The 19,858-nt window shown below is 56.7% G+C and overlaps 1 protein-coding gene across 7 annotated transcripts in view; it reads left to right on the top strand.

Moving 5' to 3' along the window:
• The window catches only part of SEC31B (SEC31 homolog B, COPII component), a 39,962-nt gene extending 20,326 nt beyond the window's left edge, over nucleotides 1–19,636 (top strand). For all 7 annotated transcript variants that reach the window (XM_073352909.1, XM_073352907.1, XM_073352908.1 and 4 more), the window contains 15 exons: nucleotides 181–255; nucleotides 1,508–1,594; nucleotides 2,109–2,217; nucleotides 2,574–2,752; nucleotides 4,782–4,908; nucleotides 5,761–5,906; nucleotides 7,012–7,185; nucleotides 7,790–7,978; nucleotides 8,985–9,183; nucleotides 9,594–9,896; nucleotides 14,810–14,865; nucleotides 16,237–16,383; nucleotides 16,758–16,874; nucleotides 17,619–17,690; nucleotides 18,270–19,636. In XM_073352909.1, the coding sequence (XP_073209010.1) occupies nucleotides 181–255; nucleotides 1,508–1,594; nucleotides 2,109–2,217; nucleotides 2,574–2,752; nucleotides 4,782–4,908; nucleotides 5,761–5,906; nucleotides 7,012–7,185; nucleotides 7,790–7,978; nucleotides 8,985–9,183; nucleotides 9,594–9,896; nucleotides 14,810–14,865; nucleotides 16,237–16,383; nucleotides 16,758–16,874; nucleotides 17,619–17,690; nucleotides 18,270–18,449 (2,160 nt within the window). In that variant the 3' untranslated portion in view covers nucleotides 18,450–19,636. The remainder of the gene's footprint in view (nucleotides 1–180; nucleotides 256–1,507; nucleotides 1,595–2,108; nucleotides 2,218–2,573; nucleotides 2,753–4,781; nucleotides 4,909–5,760; nucleotides 5,907–7,011; nucleotides 7,186–7,789; nucleotides 7,979–8,984; nucleotides 9,184–9,593; nucleotides 9,897–14,809; nucleotides 14,866–16,236; nucleotides 16,384–16,757; nucleotides 16,875–17,618; nucleotides 17,691–18,269) is intronic.
• Nucleotides 19,637–19,858: the final 222 nt, after the last annotated feature.

Below are 19,858 nucleotides of genomic sequence, written 5' to 3'. Positions count from 1 at the left end.
CTCAGCCTTCATCTTCCAAAGGGCAGCTTATTCCAGCTCCTAGGGAGCACCCAGGGTCCCCTGGTGCTAATCTGTAAACTGAGCACTACATTTTGCACTGCCATCGGCAGCTGGGTGTTGTCTCTGTGCAGATGCCTGGTTTTACGCACCTCTTTGTCTCCGATCCCTTTTGGGGCCCAGGTGAACATGGAACCAGAATCCAGGACTAAACTCCTGAAGCTGCTGGGTTATAGTAAAGAGGAGCTGCAGAAGAAGGTGAGTGGCCTTTTTGCTAAGCAATGTCTTTATTTAACAGAGGCAGTGACTGGTGAATTAGGGGACGGGTGAAGAACAGATTCAGGGGGTGCAGGAAAGAGGTATCTGCTGCACTATGTATTTTATAAGCAATTCCTCCTGAAAGGTTTCACTTGGGGGTGTTGCTTGAACATCTTTGCACCTGAACTAGGACTGGTCCTGTGGACTTAGAAGTGCATGCTTGTTTTGTTTCATTTGTGACCATGTGACTAGTGCTACAATGTGCTGGCTAGGGCGGGGCATAGTTCAGGTTTCAATCCCTGCCTCCAGTTCTCCCAGTGCACCTTGATCCTGACTTCCATCTCACCTGTGCAGCTCCTCCAGCACGTCTGGATGTGGCCTGCAGAACGCTCTGGCAGGCTCTGCCTTGGTCGAATGCTGGCTAATTGTGTGGGGGGTCCGTGATACGCACATGGGAGCTATCATGAGACCACCACTTGTGATCTAAGCTGAGACTTGAATCCTGGTCTCCAGAGGTGAAAGGTTAATATACTTAACCCACTGAGCTGCTAGGTGGGAGCAACGGGGAGGGTGGAGTTAGGAAGTTTTCCTTCTCTCTCTTCTAATCTCTCCTGATCACTAGGCTCCTGCCCTACCCAGGGTAGCTTTACAAGATGCCAGCCCCTAACTCAAACCTTCACTCATTTCATGAACGAGTCCCAAAGCAGGTGACTCTGAGGGAGTGTACCAGCAGCCTCTGGAAATTTCAGGAGTTCAGCACAAACAGAGGTCCCATTAAAAGGAAAATTCTCCTGCAGCTTTAACTGATGCATCACGGCAATGCAGCTTTGTCCAAACTGTCTCTGCAAGCGCCACGTGTTATTAACTCCCCTCCGAATACTCGGCGAGAAGAGAGAGATCCGGGTGAGGTATGGAAATAGGTGGAAAGTGGATGAGGTGGTACGTTACTGGAATACTGCTCCAGGTGGCACCGACAGAGCTGCAAAGGAGAGGGATCTTGCACCAGTGAGGACAGTGTTATGGCAAGGGGCAGAGAGGCCTGTACTAGCTGAGTAGCAAGGGGAGCCGGGAGAGATAGTGCCTGTGATGCAGGATGGGGGCGTTAATACAGAGTGTGATTTTTGAACCGGCTTTTGATGTGCTTGGGGAAGCCAATGGAGTTGTTTGTGGCTTCAGGCGACTTGGCCTTTTTGCTGCCCGCACGTTCAGCTTTGTGACAGAGGCTTGACTCCGCAACTCTGTTTCTTCGCAGATCACGTCTTGTTTGGGGAACGGTATCCCAGAGAAACAGAACTTTCCTGAGGCAGATGGCTTGGCTCAGGCTGCACAGCCGGCTCAGGTAGGCCCTGGTCTCCTCACTGGTCACTGAGAAGTGGGAGTCAGGGAGCAGAATGAACGAGGAGGACAAATTCCGACAAGTTCTGGGGCTCAGTGCAGGACTCCCTGGGCTGGACTAGGCAGTCAGAGCAAGGGAGGGTGACATGCAGGCTGTTGATGACACTACAGCAAGCCTTGTTCGAGCAGCTCTCAGTTAACCCAGCACTCAATGCGAGGGTTAACCTTAACCCTAACTTAACTCCATGGCATAGCTTCTGGATGTCCTCTTGGGACCTTCTGGGGCAGGCTGGCACTCCTGTCATTGCTACACCGGTGGAGCTGCACTAGTGATAGTGCAGTGGCAGGAGATATGAAGGAGGTGGCCTGTGGGCTTCCATGCTGAAATCAGCTATAGAGAGGAACAGCCGCAAACCACCCTCACCCAGCTCTGTAATCCATTGAAACTGTCTTAGTCAGGCTCATTCTTCTGGGCGTGGCTCACGTCAACGTACACTCTCCCTGCTCTCTTTGCACAGGGCTCAAGACGCTGCGTGACCGAAGTGGATACTGCTTCCTCCTCTTCAGGGTTCTTTGACAGCCTTGTCCCTCAGGACATGAGCACGCTGGAGATCCCAATCACAACAGGTATTGCATGGCCCGCATTATGGGAAGGGAGCCTCTGCCCTATAAGGTACACAGCCTGGCCCATTGACGCGCTGTGCAGTGTACCTCAACCCACCTCCTCTCCCCGTGCCCTTGGCATTGACCAGTGCACTTGCAGTGGGAGGCCCACAGAGGACAGAAACCCTAATACTGGATGAGGATCCACTTTCAGCACACGTGGTTTCTGGAGTGAAAGGCCTGGAGATGGATCGCAGTTGTTGCAGAGCTGCCATTCCACTAGTGTCCACGGTTCATTGCAGCCAGGGTGGTGGTGGGGCCCCTGGATGAACTGTTCAGTTGCTCGCCATAGTGCTGTGCATTTCTTTCCCCCTCTCCAGACACGGATGGGCTGATCAGCCAGGCGCTCCTGGTGGGGAACTTTGCCGGTGCTGTGAAGCTGTGCGTGAGGGCTGACCGTTTTGCTGATGCCATCATTCTGGCTATCGCCGGGGGGGAGACGCTACTGCGGGAGACCCAGATGCAGTACTTTGCCAAACGGAAAACAAAGATTTCTCAGGTGAGTGCCCAGCGGTGTATATCCAGGCAGAGATGGGCGGGGCAGGGCAGGAGAGAGCAGACTGAGGTGGATGGCGCCCGGGCCGGTGTGCTTGCCTGCGTATACGCAGGTGGCTGTGAATGCCCCTGTGAGTGCATTGGCAGGGGTGAAATGCTGAACCGAGGGCTCTGTCCATCTAATTTCCAGCTCTGTCTAGGTATTTACACTGTGCTCATGATACCTTTATAAAACTTGCTCTCATCCAACAAATGATCTCTGCCTGCAGAGCCAGGATTTCCGCCCTTCTCTTCAGCTTGTGTCCAGCTTCTGGTATCTTCTGCCTCAGGAGGTTGCCGTTTAAATTATCCAACCCTTTTAGAAACCCATCGACGTTCCCTGAGCCTTAATGACCCTTTTCTTATGTTACCACAGAACTGTTTGAATCCCATGCTGCATGGCATAAACTGATCATTGTAAGGACCAGGAAAGAATTTTCCTCCTCCTTTCTACAGCATAGCATTACTAGACAGGGCATGGGTGGGTTTTTGCCTTTGGAAGCACTAAGAGCCAGTTACTGCTGGAGGCACAGTGGTGGACCATGGGGGCAAGTTCACGTGAGCAGCCGTGATGTGGACACTGCATGCGAGTGTGACTCTGTGTGATGTCTTGCTCAGACCACCTAGAGCTGAGAGCCACTGTGTTACCACTCTGCCATAGCAAGAGTGAGCGCTCTGCTGCTGCGAAGCTGTGCATCACTTCCCTGGCTGCCTGGCCAGCACGCTCGTCAAGACTCTGCCCATCTAAACCTTGCCTTGCAGGGAACAGTCAGTGAACCCCTCGCCCGAGTTCCCCCGAGACGTGTCTCTGCCGCATCCGGTCCCTCTCTTTGGGCACTCACAGCTGGTAGCACATTTGCTGCCTCCAAAGAGACAGAGCACACGCCAGCCTGTTAGCTTAGAAAGCGTGCTGTGTTTTGTTTGGACCCAGGCCTGTCTCATTCTCTGGCTTAGTATCACTTAAATCCTTGTACTTTAAAAACGTTATTCTAGTTTTATGACTAACATTTAATCTTAGCAAGTTACAATCTCTGCCTAAGCAGTTTTCTTAGCCTGGTCTACACTGAGAAGTTAGGTTGGTATAACTACATTGCTCAGGGTGTGAAAAATCCACACCCCTGCATGGCGTAGTTAAGCTGACCTAACCTCCAGTGTAGAGAGTGCTAGGTCAATGAGAGAATTCTCCCGTCACCCTGGCCAGTGCCGCTCAGGCTGGTGGAGTACCCGTGTTGATAGAAGACCCCCTCCTATCGGCATATGTAGTGTCTTCATTGACTCACTGCAGTGGGGCAACTGCACTGCTGCAGCATTTTAAGTGTAGACAAGTCCTTGCTCACCTCAAGTTACCAGCGTCTCTAGCCCACTGGACCCAGCATTCACTGAATCAAACAGTGCTGTTCCCTAAGTGACGGGTAACTAAAAGGTCTTTTCGCTCCTCTTGTATTACCCAAAGTCCATTGTCTCTGCCTCAAGAGCCAGGAAGGCTTGCTGGTGTGCAGACTCTGTCCCCGCTATGATTGTTAAGCAGTCTTCTCCCCAGCTTGTTTAGCCTGATGGCTTTGTTTACCTTCTATGTAAATGTACTTTCATTGTACTCTGCCTGTAGCCAAGCTTGTCAGACTGGTAAAGGCACATTCCTCTGTCTAGGGCTGGCTGAACAGGTCTTAAGCACACATACAGAACTCTTTGCACACACCCCATACATACATCACAATGATTTTTCAGGACCAGCTTGTCACCAGTTTACATACGATACCTTATAGAACACCTTTGAGGTGCATATTCTGACAGCAGTGTGTTGAGGGAATGAGTATGTCAGGCCTGATGTGAGTTACGGTATGGGGGGCCCTCTGCCAGCTGGCACTAAGGGTTCTCCCAGGGTCACACTGTTAACCCAAGTGCAAGATAGATCTCTGTGTGAGCACGTATGAACCTTTACAGCTGCATCTGAGGTTTGAACCTGCGGGCTGACAGGCTGTTTGCTTCTCCTGCAGCTTCTTTCCTCCATCGTGCAGCAGAACTGGCCAGAAGTAATCTGCACATGTGACCTGCAGAGCTGGAAGGAGGCACTGGCCATCTTGTTAACGTACTCCAAACAGGAGGAATATGCCCTGCTCTGTGGTAGGTGGGACGCTTCATTTGGTGCAGAGTGCCTCCAGACTGTCTACAGAGAGAGATGGATGGAGCTTGGGAGGAAATACTTCGAAAATGGGCTAAGGGCTTTCCAGACAAGACAAATGAGAGCGTGACCCATCTGTGGGCTAAGGCAGGAGAGACAGAATCAGTGGAAGTGGGCTATATGAACGGTAAGGCAGGGCAGAGTCTCATGATATGAGACAAGGCTGTGTCAATATCTCCTTCAGCCTGCATCCATGACTTGGGAAGAGCTATGGGCAGAGAGGGCAGTGACTTCTAATGCTGCCCAGACCTAGGTCCTGAGAAAGGTGTGTATATGTACAGGGCTCATCTGGGAAGGGGACGGAGCTCCTGGGGAGAGGGAAGGTAGGAGGGATGCACCCCACCTGCAAGTGGTTCTTCCTACTGCTTGCAGTCCTCACACACTTGCAAGCCTGGGAACAGGCTGAGAGTCACTTGGTGAGGGCTCAGTAGTTTTCCTCTTAGAGCCTGTTTAGGGCTAGGATTGGCCTGTGGGAAATGTGGCCAGCCAGGAATGAGCTAGTGATCGGGGTATAAAAGCTCTGGAGGCCATTACCTGGGAACCAGCCGGTGAACGGTAGGTGACTGACAGGGGTTTGCTATATTGTTTCCTTCCCTATTTAGCTTTAGCCAGGCTCTTGGCTATGGATTCATTGGTGACACCAGCCTCTGCATCATGGCACATTAGCTCTCTGCATGTGGCTCCTAAGTTGCCAGTGTGCAAAGCTATTGCACGATTTCTAAGAGCTGGGCAAGGGGAGAAGGAGCTGATGGGAGCAAATAAGTGGAAACTGCCCCTTTTCCTCCTCCCTTTAGATATGCTGGGGGCCCGTCTGGAGTCAGAAGGCGAGGGGCTGCTGTCCAGCGAAGCCTGCCTATGTTACATCTCATCTGGCAATGTGGAGAGGTTGGCAAAATGCTGGGTAAAAAACCATGAGACCACATCGCCCCTAGCTCTGCAGGTACAGATGCTTTGATGTGGGCATGAAACCTCTATAGGCTAGGATCTGTCTGCAGGCTCCCAAACAGATTGGAGCCTGAGCTCCAGCTTCTCCAGTCCTGCAACTTCCAGCTGTCTCCTCCTAGCCTAGGTTCTGGCTAAAGGAGCTTTGTGTTAAGTTGCAAGGAGTTGTCTGTTGGCACGAGAGGGCCTGGATCAGCATGTGCTCAGTGGCAGGATGGGCTGCTGTGCGATGGACAGGGCGTGGTGGTGATCTGTCTGTCTAGGAACTTAGATGTCACTTACCAGCATGGTTTCTGAGCACCTCTGCGCATCATCCTCTCCCCCCTGAGAGGCAGGGCCGTGCTTTCCCTGGTGTGGGGGGAACTGAAGCCCTGGAAGTCTGTGACTGAGCTGGAAATGGAAACCAGTCTCCCAAGTCCCAGCCCAGCACCTCTGTCCACTAGACCATCGTTCCTACCTGGGCAACCCTCGGTGTCTTTGGTGTCATCCAGTGAGTCGCCCACGGACACCCCTCTGCCAAAATGGCCCTCAGCCCTGTTGCTCTGTGCCCGACAAATAGGATAGTGGTGTGTGTGTCTTCAGTGCCTCATCTGGTTCTGTTCAGAGCTGGCCTTTCCCCTCCTGAACTGGGAGTCAGGACACCCCTTCACGTCCCAGGAAGGGCCAGCTGATGATCACCGCAGCTGGCTCTGCTGCTGGGTCCTGTAGCCCTGGAGAGCCCTTCTCAGGACAATGTTTAACGCTTTCATGCCCAAGGTGGGATTTTCTGTCTCATGGAGATGCCCTGAGGAAAGCCCATTAAAGAGATGCTGGCAGGTGCGGTTTGGTTCCTTACCAGGAAACTAGCCCAGTCAGTTTCCCATCCCAGATCTCACACCCGAGCAGTGCTGCTGCTCTTGTGTTCCTGGCTCTGAAATAGGTGGTGCTGAATGAAATTCATTCTTGTCCCGAGCGTGTTCAAGGAGACCTTCCTTCTCTCCCTTGGGCTGACTTCTGGCCCTATGCCACCTCGGGGTGTGTGTCCGAACGAGATGGATAGTAAAGCAAGGCTCACGCTCAGTGGAGTGCTTATGGCATATGTTGTCTTCATCCCGCCCTGTCAGGACCTGGTGGAGAAAGTGATGGTGCTGAGCAGGTCCATTGAGATGCTCCGAGGCTCTGCGGGGCCAACCCTGGGCCCTGTCTTGGCAGAGCGGGTCACCCAATATGCCAGCCTCTTGGCATCACAGGGGTGTTTGGCGGCAGCAATGAGCTATCTACCCCGCAGCTCTGATGAGGTAGGTGAAAAATGGATAGGCGGAGAAGGTGCTGGAGAGTGTTGTATGCTGGCTCTCTACACCGCAACTTCCAACAGGAAGCTGTCGATTCTGAGTAAGGTGGAATCTTTCCCTTGGGGGTGGTGCTCTCCGTTTTCCTTGGGAGCATCATCTGCCTCAAAGAGTCTCCTCTGGCGCCCTAGAGGCCAGGGCAGGTGAGGGGATCTCCGTGCTGCTCTTTGCAGTTCTTGGCAGCTAATAACCAAAAGGCTGTCACTCTGGTGGGGCAGGCATGGGTGGGAGGGTGCTTCACAGGGTTTGGTGATCCACTTTGGAGGAAGGGAAAAAATTGGTGGGCCCCCAAGAGGGAGAAAGCCCTGGAGGTTGGGGAGCCTTGGCACGGCTTCAGAGAGCTCTCCGAACGGAGATCAGGGTGGTGTCTTGGATCCTGAAGCTTGCAGCTTCTCTTTAGGCCCCCAGGATTGGTTATCAGCTGCTGTGTATTGATGAAGGCTTCATGCCGCCGCCAGTGTATTGCACCTAGTGGCCTAAGGAGTTATTCATAACCCTAGGGAGCCTTCCACCTGTGGCTCCCGAGGCACTTCATTAAGTCTCATTTTTTCAGTTTCTGATCCAGCAGCTCCGAGACCGTCTCTTCCATGCTCAAGGGGAGAGCATGGGCGTTCAGCAGCCTCCTCCTTTCCCCTATGCTCCTGTGCACGTCGGACCAGTTAGCCACCCATTGCCAGCAGCCAAGAGCAGCTCAGCTCCGGAAGCGTCGGCCCAAAGACCAAGTCCCAGGCATCCAGAGAAGGTAAGTCTCAAAGCCTAGTGCCATGCCCAGGGCAGAGAAGCACTGGGGAGAGGGAAGAAGACGGCTAAAGGAGGCTGATGGGATGGCATCTGCCCTCGGGCAGCTTGGCGCAGCTGACTATAGGGCACCCCCAGCTCCATGGTACGAACCGCGTTAGCTGAGGGCTCTTCCTAGTGCTGATGGGCTGAAGAGAGTTTGGGGAAAGACTCGACAGTTCTGGGGCACACGGGTGACCAAAGAACAAGGCACTGGTCTCTCCCGCGCACCCAGCGTCCTCTTCCTCGTGGAGTGTGGCCTGCACAGAGGACATACCCAGCATGCAATGGTCCATCTGGATCCCATTAGTCCAGACCTCCTGACCTGAGACAGCATGTTTTCTGCAGTGCCCTGGGGTCCTGCAGGCTGCACCTCTGTGTTGAAGATGTGGGGGGCTGCAGCTGGCTCCTTTGTGCTTTCAGTAGGATGGGTGCACCTGTCACGGGCTGAAAATACTGCCTTCCACAGCAGCCAGGTCCTCCAGAGCCAGGTCAAAGCAGGAACCCAGCCGGAAGGGAATCAGCGTCCCCGTCCCTGGCTAAGGGGGTTACTCTGGTCCCTTTCCCGGGGGATCGTAGGGCCCTGCCCGTAGCTAAGGGGGTTGCTCTGGTCCCTCTCCCAGGGGAGCGTAGCCTGAAGGAAGGGGATCTAAGAGAGGGCAAAGGATGAGTGCGTGGTGCCATTGCAGAGCTGGGCCTTCTGATGGGGAAAGAAAGCAGCCAAGCCCTGCACTGGTACGGCCAGCAGCCGCGGCGCTGGCAAAGTGGAGCCAAGCCAAGTGCCTGCTGCCCGACCAGGCTGAGCAGGGCAGCCGTTGTTGGAGTCTCCAGTGTGCCCTTTTTGGGCAGGAGAGGCTAGTGACTAGCCACTAGTCACAAGAGAGCTGGGGCAGCGCCCGGAGTGGCCACAGCTCTTGTTCAAGCGGGACTGCCAGGTGGGGCTCACCGCAGTGTCTCTGTTTCCATTACAGCCCATGTACCAGCCATCCTTCACCCTTCCAGGGTCAGTTCAGTCTTCAGTGCCTTCACTCTTCACGCCTCAGCCAGTGCCCATGGCTCCTCCTCAGGCCAGCACTGCCCCCCCTACCAGTATATACTCCAGAGCAGGAGGCCAGCCCCCTTACAGCCAGTACACCTCTGGCTTAGCACCAGCTACGGTTCCAGGGCCAGGTGAGAATGCGCCAGAGGCACAGCCTATAAAGCCATTGTGTCCATTAGGGCAGGGAGCGGCAGGTGTGCACTTTGGGCCCATGTCAGACTCTGTTCTGTACATGCCATAGTGCTTGCAGCTTGGCTGGGGAGCAGGCTGCTCCGAGTTCCCGTGCACTGCCAATCCCACAGACCTCGCTGCAGCTTGGCCATGTGCTCCTGGCTCGGTCAGGAGCCCAGGGAGAGGCCTCCGGTAAGCTGCGGGGTGGGATGAGGCTTGAGGATGGGCATGTGGGAGAAGGCCGGGCATGTTTCTGAGGGCATAGCTTGGGAGAGGAGGGCGCTTGCCAAAGCGGGAGGGAGGGCATGGGAAACACCCTCCTCCTGGTAGGAGAGGGGCCGCCAGCTGATGCTGTTCTCCTTGGTTTCAGCATTGTCCCAGCCTCCACCATTGAGCCTGCCAGGAGCCAGATTCACTGGACCAGCTGCCTTTCCCAATCAGCCTCCTATTTCAGGACAGCCTGGGCCTGTTGCACGCCCTGGCATTCCACCACCAGGATCAACCTCCTTCCCTCCAGCCTCGGTCCCTGCACAGCATCCTGCTGCAGCCTGTCCTCTCCCCATGGCGGGGCAGTCCCCTATGCTTTTCCCTTCAGCTCCTTTCAGCTGCCCCCCGGGTGTGGGCTACCCTCAGGGGGGCCCTGGAGCTCCTAGCATCCCTCCCCCTCCCACCGGTGAGTATAGTTTGTGTGTCTTCGTCCATGCCCATCCCACATGGGATCTGGTAACGAGGGTCTGTTGTACCAGGAAGTTGGCAGCTGGAGCTCCCTGAATGGGCTAAGAGAACTCGTGGCATTAGGGCTGGGGTCGCTGAAGTGCTGAGACCCCCAGTTCTGGTGAAACACTGTTAAGAAGACTGACTCACTCAGGCTCCTCCGCGTTTCCATCCTGCTCCCGACAACCTTGGGAGGAGCTGGCCCGGCACGGTCCCAGTGTGCGCTGGGGAAACCACTGCTTCGGTGGCAGCTGCATTTCCATGGGGACACTCCACACTCATGCTCCGACCCTGGTGAGGGGTCATCTCTCCACTGGCATCCCTGCTTAGCTAATCAGGATGATGGGTGCCTTAGAAGTGCTGGGAGTGGTGGGTTCTCTCTCCAAGGAAGAGATCTTCGCTCACCTGGCTGTGGGATAAAATGCTTCCTTCTGCGGCACTCCAGCTTCCCCTCGCTCCCCATTTCCAAGGGGCTCTCCACTTGTTTCAGACTATCCTGGGCCTTGAGGGTTGTTCGTGGGTTCTGGTGCTGGAACCACAGGCACCAACTTTTGTCGGTGCTGGTGGGTGCTCTCACCCCAACTCCGCCCCTCCCTGCCCCATTGGATCCCTCTCCAAATCCCCACCCCGGCTCTGCCTCCTCCCCCAAGTGTGCCACGTTCCCCCTCCTCCCCCCTCCCTCCCAGGCTTGCCGTGCATAACAGGTGTTTTGCGGCGCAAGCACTGGGAGGGAGGGGGGAGAAGCAGGACCCAGCGGTGCGCTCAGGGGAGGAGGCGGAGGTGAGCAGGGGCAGGGCAGGGCGGGAAGCTGCCAGTGGGTGCAGAGCACCCACCAATTTTTCCCCGTGAGTGCTCCAGCACCTATGGATGGAGCTGTTTCCCACCAGGTGGCTGGTTTGAATCCAGCCCAGCTGGAGAGTGATGTGAAGTCATTGCCACCTGCTGGCCCAGGAGAAACGAGCTGGTGGTCTTTGACTGGTCCCTGGTGGACAGATGTTTGCATTGCCTGTGACACCATCACACTGGGTTGCAGCCTCAGAGGAGAGGCTGATGAATGAAGGTCATGGAGACCATCCTAGGGGTAGTCCCTGCAGGACATGACTGCAACACATTGTTGGAGCCCAGGGGAAGGCTGCAGTGTTTGTGCCTGAGCTGTATCTTGTGTTGAGCTAGAGCCAGGAGCGTGGCCTCCAAGAGCTGTCAATCCAGCACTGCTCCTCGGAACCAAATTCACCCTGGGGTGCTGAAGGAGGGGTTCCTTGGATCCCCTAACCTGGCATCCAGCCTCAGCTGAAAGGGAAAAGTTCTAGGGTAAGCGGCTAGATTCTTGCCCCCTTAGCTCAGGATGGACCAAACCTTCTGAAATGGTCACTGGGTGCTGTTGGGATGTTACTGATGAACTAGAAGCTTGATGGTGACTCTGACTCCAAAACCTGCCTTGATTTTCAGGTGTCTTCCCCTGGCTAGATCCCCACCCAGATCCTGCAGGCAGTACGAAGAGCAGCCCCCTACCTCTGCGTGGGGGGAGGTGGTCCCGCTGCTTCCAGTGAGATGATGAGATTGCACGCGCGCGTGCTCCCTCGCAGTGCGGTGTCTGCCTCGCACGCCTGGGCAGTTGTACCAGTGGCTGTGCAGGAACCTAGGTGTCAGCATTGCGGCTTGGCACTGGAAAGCCGCACCGAGGGGCCGGCTGGGAGTGCCCGGCATGCGTTTGTGGGAGGTGCAGATGTAATTAAGATGCTGCAGACCTAATGCAATTGGAGCCCAGGAATGTAAAGAGGGGCTCTTGGCCTCCAGCCCCTCTACGGCTTCCCACCCAGCCCTGGAGGGATTGGAGCATGACCCCTCTGTCTCTCTCCTCTCCCCACCCTGGTGTCAGCTGGGCTGGGGAGCAGCTCCTCGTCCTCCTGCACAGCTGACAGCAGATACCACACCTCATCTTCCTTCCAGCCCAGCACTATGCATCTCAGGCTCCCCGAGGCTCTTCCCAGGTGTGCTGGGGAGGCAGGTCTCTGCTGTGGGTAGGGCTGTCAGGGAGGCATGGATGGGCTGGTTTCCCAGGGGAATTTGAAAGCCAGTTTAAAGCTGCTTGCCAGCTCCCCACCCTCCATCAGCAGACAGGAGTGAGAACTGGGCTGTGGGCATAGGCGCCAACTTCTACTGGCACCACTGGGTGCTCGACCTCCCTTTGCCCCTGGCCCCGCCCTGACTCCAACCCTGCCCTGACTCCACCCCCTTCCTGCCCCCACTCCAACCCCTTCCCCAAAATCTCTGCCCCCTCCCTGCCCCTATTCTGACTCCTTTCCCATATCCCCTGCCCCCCAGCCCCGCCTCTTCCCCCAGATGCGCCATGTTCCCGCTCCTCCTCCATCCCTCCCGGAGCTTGCTACAGCTGTTTGGCGGCGGCAAGTGCTGGGAGGTAGGCTGAGGAGTGGGGACACGGTGCGCTCAGGGGAGAAGGTGAGGCGGGGCGGGGAGCTTGCCTGCCGGTGAGCTTGCCTGCCAGTGAGTGCAGAGCACCCACTAATCTTTCCCTGTGGGTGCTCCAGCCCTGGAGCACCCCGGAGTCGGTGCCTATGGCCGGGGGGTGATGGCAGGTCTAAGTCCCAGTCCCATGTCTGTCGCTGTTCCTGGGTACAATCTGCTGTGAAGCGTCAGCCCCTGCTGCATTCCTGGGCATTGTTTTGCGGCTCTTGCTGTGGGGAGGGGGTCTTGTCCAGTCATCCCTAGTGAGTGTAATGCTAGGTGACCGCAGGAGCCATCTGCACAGAGGGGCCTGCGGGCCCAGAATCCCTTGGGCCAGTCTCTGGAGCTTAGCAGTGGGAGGCTTTGCCTGCCTGGGCATTGGGCTCTTGTGCAATGGCCAGTACAGTATGTAGGGCAGAACTGCAGGAACAAAGGGTCCCCACTACTGTCCCTGCGACAGAGGCACAAACAGCCCTGGGGCTTCGCACAAATAGGAACACCAAGCTTGGCATTGGGCCATTTGAGATCCGCAGGCTGAAAGCCCCAGGATTTGGGCTGAGGATGAAGTGTGCGAGGTCTCGTATCTCAGGGCACAGATGGTTAGTGCTAATGGGGCTGGGGTGTACACAGATAGCATACAAATACGCTTTCCGGAGAGTGTGTTCCTGATTTCTGGAGTCGGTGCCCCATGGCTTCCCCCTCCCATTTTAGGGCCCAAAGACCCCAGTCGGATCATCCTGCCTGAGCTACTGCGTCACACTGGCGGTAGTGTTTCACCCAGCGATTCCTAGGCTAGTGAAGGGTGGCCGAACTAGATTTAGAGAGCGCCAGACTGTCGTTTGGAGAAATCTCCATTGCTCTCAGAGCTCCTCAGCAACAGGGGGAGGGCTGCAAGCCTGTTGGAGGGGGCCTGCTCATGGCAAAGGAGAATCCCTGGACCCGTCCTGGGCAGGGTTAGTCTTCCCAAGACCGCAGGAAACAAGGTGGTCAGGGTGCACCCAGAAGAGCCTGATGCTGACTGTAAGTTGCCCAGAGTGAAGTAAAAGGCTTCTGGGTAAAGCAGAGTTCATGCAAGGGCTGAGAATCGGGTTGGTCTAAAGCCCTGGAGCAGTGCCAGAATGTGCTAGCCTCAAGTGTCCTTGTGGGCATGGCAGCATTTTAAGACACGGTCTCTTAGGAATCACCAGAGCTAGAAATAATTGCAGACTTAATTAAGCTACTGAGCCGAACTCCTCCGAGAGTGATCCCTGAAACCCGCCGGGAGGAATGGCTGCAGAAGTATTCTAATAATCATTCAATGCACTAAGTACCTTTGCATCTTTCCCAAGTGATTAACAAGCCACCTCCTGTGAGCAGATAAGGATTGGGGTGATTTACTAAGCTGTCGTTTATTTCTAACTCCACTGACTCCTTCGATTTTGTGCCTTAAAACGAGGCTGTACCCACACCAGCTCTTCTCTTAGTAGGAGGGCTATTTGGCTTGTAATGTTGAAGGGCTCCAGTCAATTCTCTGGCCCCCTTCCGGATAGCTACTGTACAATCACTAATCAAGAGAGACTGCCCCAGGAATGTACTACTGAGGTGAAATCTACACTGCGGGTGGGAACGGGTAAACTTTCCCAAGGGCTGGTCCCGAGCCTGCTATCGGAAAAAGAAAATCTCTCTTCCCCCACCTGCCCGCATTTCTGCCAGTGCTCCGGACTGCCCCTGTGTGGTGTTCCTTTTGCTGTCGCTGTCACCCACAGCATGGAGCTGTGTCCCCGGTACTGCACAGGCCATGTTCTGGTTTTGTGGGAAGCCTGGAACTTGGCTCTGGACCTTGGAGCCCTTGAACACTGCACACATGTTGGTTCAGTCTTGGCGGTAGAAGTTTGAAGCCAGGGTAGAGATTTGGAAGCTGCGGACAGTTGAAGTGGGGGGAGGGATAGCTCAGTGGTTTGAGCATTGGCCTGCTAAACCCAGGGTTGTGAGTTCAATCCTTGAGGGAGCCATTTAGGGATCTGGGGCAAACATTGGGGACTGGTCCTGCTTTGAGCAGGGGGTTGGACTAGATGACCTCTTGAGGTCCCTTCCAACCCTGAGAGTCTATGAAGTGCTTTTCTTGCGCCAGTGGCATGAGACATAGCATGGAAACAATCCACAGCCCACACATGTGCTCCAGTGCCTGAAGCCAGAATTAAGGGACTCCTCCGGGGGGAGCAGGGGATCTCAGACTGTGGCCTGTGGACCCAAAGTTGACCACAAAGCCTTTCCACGAAATGTTCTGCAACCCAAACAATGGGGGTTGAAAGGGGAGGTGGGTCTAGGCCCAGGCCCTTCCACTTACAGAGCAGTAAGAGATTGAACCCCACCACCTTGGAGTTCTCATCTAGTCTCATGCCTGTGTCTTGCTTTTTGTCCCCACAGGTCAGGAATCTTGGAACGATCCCTCTGCTCTCAGGGGAGGCCTTCAGAAAAAAAAGGTAAGCCTTGGCCAAAGCATCTGCCTCACTGTACCTCCAGGGACCGCAGAATGAATGAATGGCCCCTCTCCACGTCCCTGTGTCACTATCACCGTCCCCACTTGGCAAATAGGGGAGCAGAGACATAATTGATTTGCTTGAGGTCATGCAGTGAATGACCCAGGTCTCCCAGCTGCCCGCATAGTTCCTCTACCAGGGTGCCAGCCGTCTTCGCTTGGCTTCCCAGGACAAGTGTTTTTGCAGTGTGCATTTCCCTACAATGGCACCTCGAACACCATCCTCTCTGCTGGCCCTCTCCCTGCTGTGAGTGCCGCTCTGCTATAGCACCTGGGTGGAAAGGTGGAGGCTGCTAGCGCGGTCTCCCGCCTCGGTGGGAGCCAGGATCTTCTTCTGAGAATGGCGCTGTCGCTAAAACACAGCTTTCAGACCAAAGCCCCTCCCTCTGCGTCCACGAGAGAAACCAGGCTAGAAGCCTGCTAGCACCACCAGATTTAAACATGGTGATTGGCTGTGCCCCGGCACCACCCCTACAGCACCTCCTGTTGGAGTAACCTTGAGCTCCCAGTCACCAGTGCGGTTTACTGCCTTCTGCGGGAGACCTTTGGCTGGAGTTGCTGTGAGCTCTCCCACAGCCAAGTGGCCCTTGCAGTGACTCCTTCAGCGGGATCTGTGAGCTGAGATCCCCCACAGCAAATGCTCCTACACCATTTCCATCGCTGCCTCCTGCTGGCTGGTGCAATAAGCAGCCCTCTGGCACACTCCCCCCCCCCGCCCCTTTTGTGCTGAGCAGATGCCGGGGGCTTTCTGGCAGCTTGGCTGGGAACCTGCTTCAGGCTGTGCTCACTACAACAGGATTAGCCTCTCGTTAAAGCCATCTCCTTTTGATCTAGCCTGGTTGGAGCGAATCTGTCCTGACTCCCTGGCTTTCCGGGGGTGGGGTGAAGTGTCTGCAGGAGACGCTCCCCCACCACCCCAGGTCCTGGGATTTTCCCTGAGGCTTGGCGCTCTGTGCGGCTAATCTCAGCATTCATGACTCGTGCCGCGGCAGAGCCGAGTCGGCTTTCTGGGGAGCAGCGGTGCCTGCTGCGGCACATCCGTTTGAACGATTTCAGAGAGCCCAAGGGGTTTCTCCGTGCAGCCCTGGTCACCGGCTGGGCATTGGGGGCCTCCCGCTCTCATTCTGAGGGCCCTCGGGGTTTAGAGAGAGGTGCACATTGTTTCCTCGTTTGGGATTGCTCTGCAGATTCCCAGGCTCTTGAGCTAGCAAAGATGATGAATTTGGCCTGGGAAAGTGCAGGCAACCCCCCGGTTCTCTGAAGTCGTTCAGTGGCAGCACTGAATCCTCTTTTGCTGTTTTCTGTTCCCTGGTAGTTGTCAGAGAAGTTCACCCCTCCAGCTCCAATCACAGCTCCAGTAATGAGCCTCCCTACAGAGCCACGGGCCCTGCTGCCTCAGGTTCCCAGATCCCAGGAACCTGGCCAGGCACCCCCGGGAGCACCCAAAGAAGGCAGCATGCAGGTAACCCAGGGGCATCACTCACACCCCAGACTCCTCGCAGGTGTGAGGAGCAAGCTGGCTTGTAAGAGCTTTATCGTTTGGTGACACTGGGGCTTGGATCTGTCTCTTCCCCACCGTAGCATGGCCAGGACCCCAGGGACCGCTCCCTGAGCTTTGTAGGAAATGACTGCGTTCGGGCAGGGCAGGGGAGGAGGGAGTGAGCCATGCTGCGTAAGCAAGTCAAGAGGACCCCAGAGGGCTGCAGGCTGTAGGGGAACAAGCTGCAAGTGCAGCCATGTGTTCCCCACAGTGGCAGGGGAGTGAGCTATGGGGTGTGGAGTTCACCTGCCCTGGGCTCAGCACGCTGCCGTTGGCTGCTTTTCGTTTGGTGTCAGTTTCCCCAGCTGCCCACAGAGAGAATCGAGAGGAAGGAGCTGCCCCCGGAGCACCAGGGGCTGAAGACCACCTTCGAAGGGCTGGTGCAGCGCTGCAGTGCCGTCGCCACCGATCCCGTGAGTTGCCTTTGCAGCTGCTCTTCCTCCCGGGTTGATCTCATAGCTAAAGCACAGGGCCAGGACTGGGGTCTTGTCCCAGCTCAGCCGCTGACTTCTCTCCCTGCCTCACTCCATCCACTGGTGCTGCTTCTCTTACCAGGGGATTTCCTCTTCCTCTTCACTCCCCCCCACCCCCCCATGCTCTACTGTCTTTCTATGCCCTTCTCCTTTCCTGCAGAGCGGATACTTCCGCCCCTGCTGAGCCTCTGCCACACAGGCCCTTCCCAGGGGCTTGTTTGTCTCCCCACGGGTCTCTAGAAGGGATGGGGAATGGGCAGGGGAGAAGTGAGGCCAGGGCAGGATATTGCTGGGAGCAGCCGGGCAGAGGCTGCCCCTGTCCAGCCTTGCCGTCAGGCCCGCCGGACTGTTTCTCGAGCAGCTGCTGTGGCCTGCGTGCTGTGGAACAGGGTGGTTGCTCAGGGCTTGCAGTGCGGCCGTCTGGGCTGCATCTCTGGAGAGGGTGGAATGGGCCAGTGGCATTGCAGGCACAGCATTGTTGGCAGGTGCAGTGGGGGGATGTTTCCCATGGGGCACAGCCAGGGGGTGCTCTGGCGGTGCTTGTCACGGTCCATGCCAGGACTGTTTCAAGCTGAGCCAGGGGTGCAGCTGTTTGCAGAGCAGCCTGGGAGGAGATGGGAGCAGATGTGGCATGGAAGGTTCGCCCCTGGCAGAGCCCGTGGTGAGGATTTCTCTTCACTTCAGAAAACCAAAAGGAAACTGGAGGATGCGGCGCAGCGGCTGGAGTGCTTGTACGAGAAGCTCCGGGAGCAGGCCGTAAGTGTGCAAACCCCTCCGCTGGCTCCAGCGCCCTCCTGCGTGCCCATCCTTGGCCCCCTTTGCAAAGAGCTGTGCTCTCTGCGTGGCCCCCTAGAGATCCGTGACCTTTAACTCCTTCACCCCATCCCTCAAACCAGCTGAGCTCCCCTTCTTCCCCAGCGCCCCCACAACGGCGCCAACTCTGGCCAGCGTGGGGTGCAGGAGCCGTGTGGCTGGGGCGGGGTGCAACGTGCTGCTGTTACAGCATCAGGAGAGACTCCTCGTGTGTATGTCAGACAGCCACTGACCAGTCAGAGGCCACTGGCCTCTCTCCTCCCCTTGGGCAGGAAGCAAACTCCCTGACAGGTGACTCAGCAGGGTCTTGGCTTAAGGCTGGGACTGGGTAGCTTGATCCACCAGAGAGGAGCAGGGAGAGGGTCCCAAGGGCCGTGGTGAGGCTGAGGGGTGGGGATGGCCCTTCAGGCCCCGTCACTGAGCAATGCCTACCCCAGCTATAGGTGCCCATCTGGTGTGTGGCTGGCGTGGGGGGCTTACGGGTACAGCGTGAGGCTGAGGCGGCAGTGCTCCTTCCCGCAGCTCTCCCCTCACATCCTGATGGGGCTGCACGAGATGGCTCGCTGCATGGAGGCCCGCAGCTACCAGCAGGCCCTGCTGGTCCACACCCAGGTGGTGGGCAGCAGCAGCTTCAGTGAGGTGTCTGGCTTCATGCCCATCCTGAAAGTCCTCATGACCGTCGCCAGCAAGCTGAACGTCTAGTGCCTGGTGCGGAGGCGGGGGGCACCGTCGCCGTGGAGACCGAGCGGGATGGCGAATCCGAGCGCTGCGCTGCAGGCTCCCTCCAGCTCCCGAGCAGCGTGTGGGAGCCAGGCCAGCCCCGTTCCCCTGGAGAGACCCCATGGGGGAATGACTCTTTCCTTCCCATGGCTTGTCAGTGTTTGTATGGCCGGCCAGGTTGCACTGAGATCCGCCCAGAGCAGCTGTGTGTCTGCTCCACCCCCGGCCCCATACACAGATGAGAGGAGACTTGGCCGTTTTCAAACTGAGGCTGGCCCCCTTGGCCCTCTCCATGCCCCCTCGCCCTCTAGGCCGATGGTTCAGCAGGGGCGCGTGCTGGCCTCTGCTCTTCAACTGCCTTCTCCTCAGCACCCTGCACCTGGCTGCCTTTTCCTTACCCACCCCCACTGTGCCCTTTGAGCGCCTCTCTCCACACCTGACCCCTTCCGCGTCCTGCCCCGGTGCTCTCTGGCTCCCCTGCTCCTCGTGGGGAGCGCCGGGTGACTCTCTGGGCTCCCTCACAGCATGCAGTGTTTGTTCGGAAAGCTGCACTGACTGGCCCCCAGCCTCACATGAGCACCTGTCCTGCTGCCAGCCAGTATTTTGTGAAAGCCCCTAGGCTGGGATTTCAGAGCTGGCTAGGGGATTTTGACACGTGGGAGATGTGCTAATCCCCTAGCCAGCTCTGAACACTTCACCCTAGATGGGGAGGGGCCCCAAAGCTGGGGGCACAGTGGGTCCCTCCCAGCCAAGTCTGGGACACATCCCCTTCATCCTGCAAGGCCCATTGGCACAGCAAAGGGAGGGCCCTTGCTGCAGGGAATGGTGCTGTCTGAGCCGGAGGCCGTGCTGAGCCCTGGCTTGGCATTCAGCTGGCGTTGGCTCTAGTGAACCCGAGCGGTGATGGGGCCATGGGGTTGGCTCTTGGGGGCACAGGGTATTTCAGGGACATGTAGCTCTCGTGCTGCCCAGCCCCCTGCTGGTGAAGCCCTCCCCTTGCGCTGTGACGTTCCATGCTGTTTGACACCCCTGCTATCCAGTGCAGGGGCAGCCTCTCCCTCCCGCCAGTTGGATCGGGAGCACCCCTGCTGAATCGGGGTGCTCTGCCGGGATCCTCGGGGGGGGGGTCTCTCTCCCTCGCTGTGTCAGCACAAAGTGCCTCAATAAAGCTGCTTTTTGTGAAATTGGCATTTCATTCCTTGGCTCTGGGTCTCTTCCCCCCCTCCCCCCCAGCTGCTTATGAAGAGAGATCCCTTTGGGGAAGCTGCCAGTCTCAACAGGGCTTGAGGGTCATCTCTGCCTTCAGGGGCAAAGGGCAGAGCCTGGCTCTGCAGCTGGCTATTGGTTTGGGGCACTGCTGCAAACTGGATGCTTCCCTTGTGGGTTTGTGC

Source organism: Lepidochelys kempii, chromosome 7, assembly GCF_965140285.1.
Source record: "Lepidochelys kempii isolate rLepKem1 chromosome 7, rLepKem1.hap1, whole genome shotgun sequence".
Taxonomy (NCBI): domain Eukaryota; kingdom Metazoa; phylum Chordata; order Testudines; family Cheloniidae; genus Lepidochelys; species Lepidochelys kempii.
The sequence above is the reverse complement of the archived record's forward strand: the minus strand, read 5'-3'. Positions and strand labels throughout refer to the sequence as shown.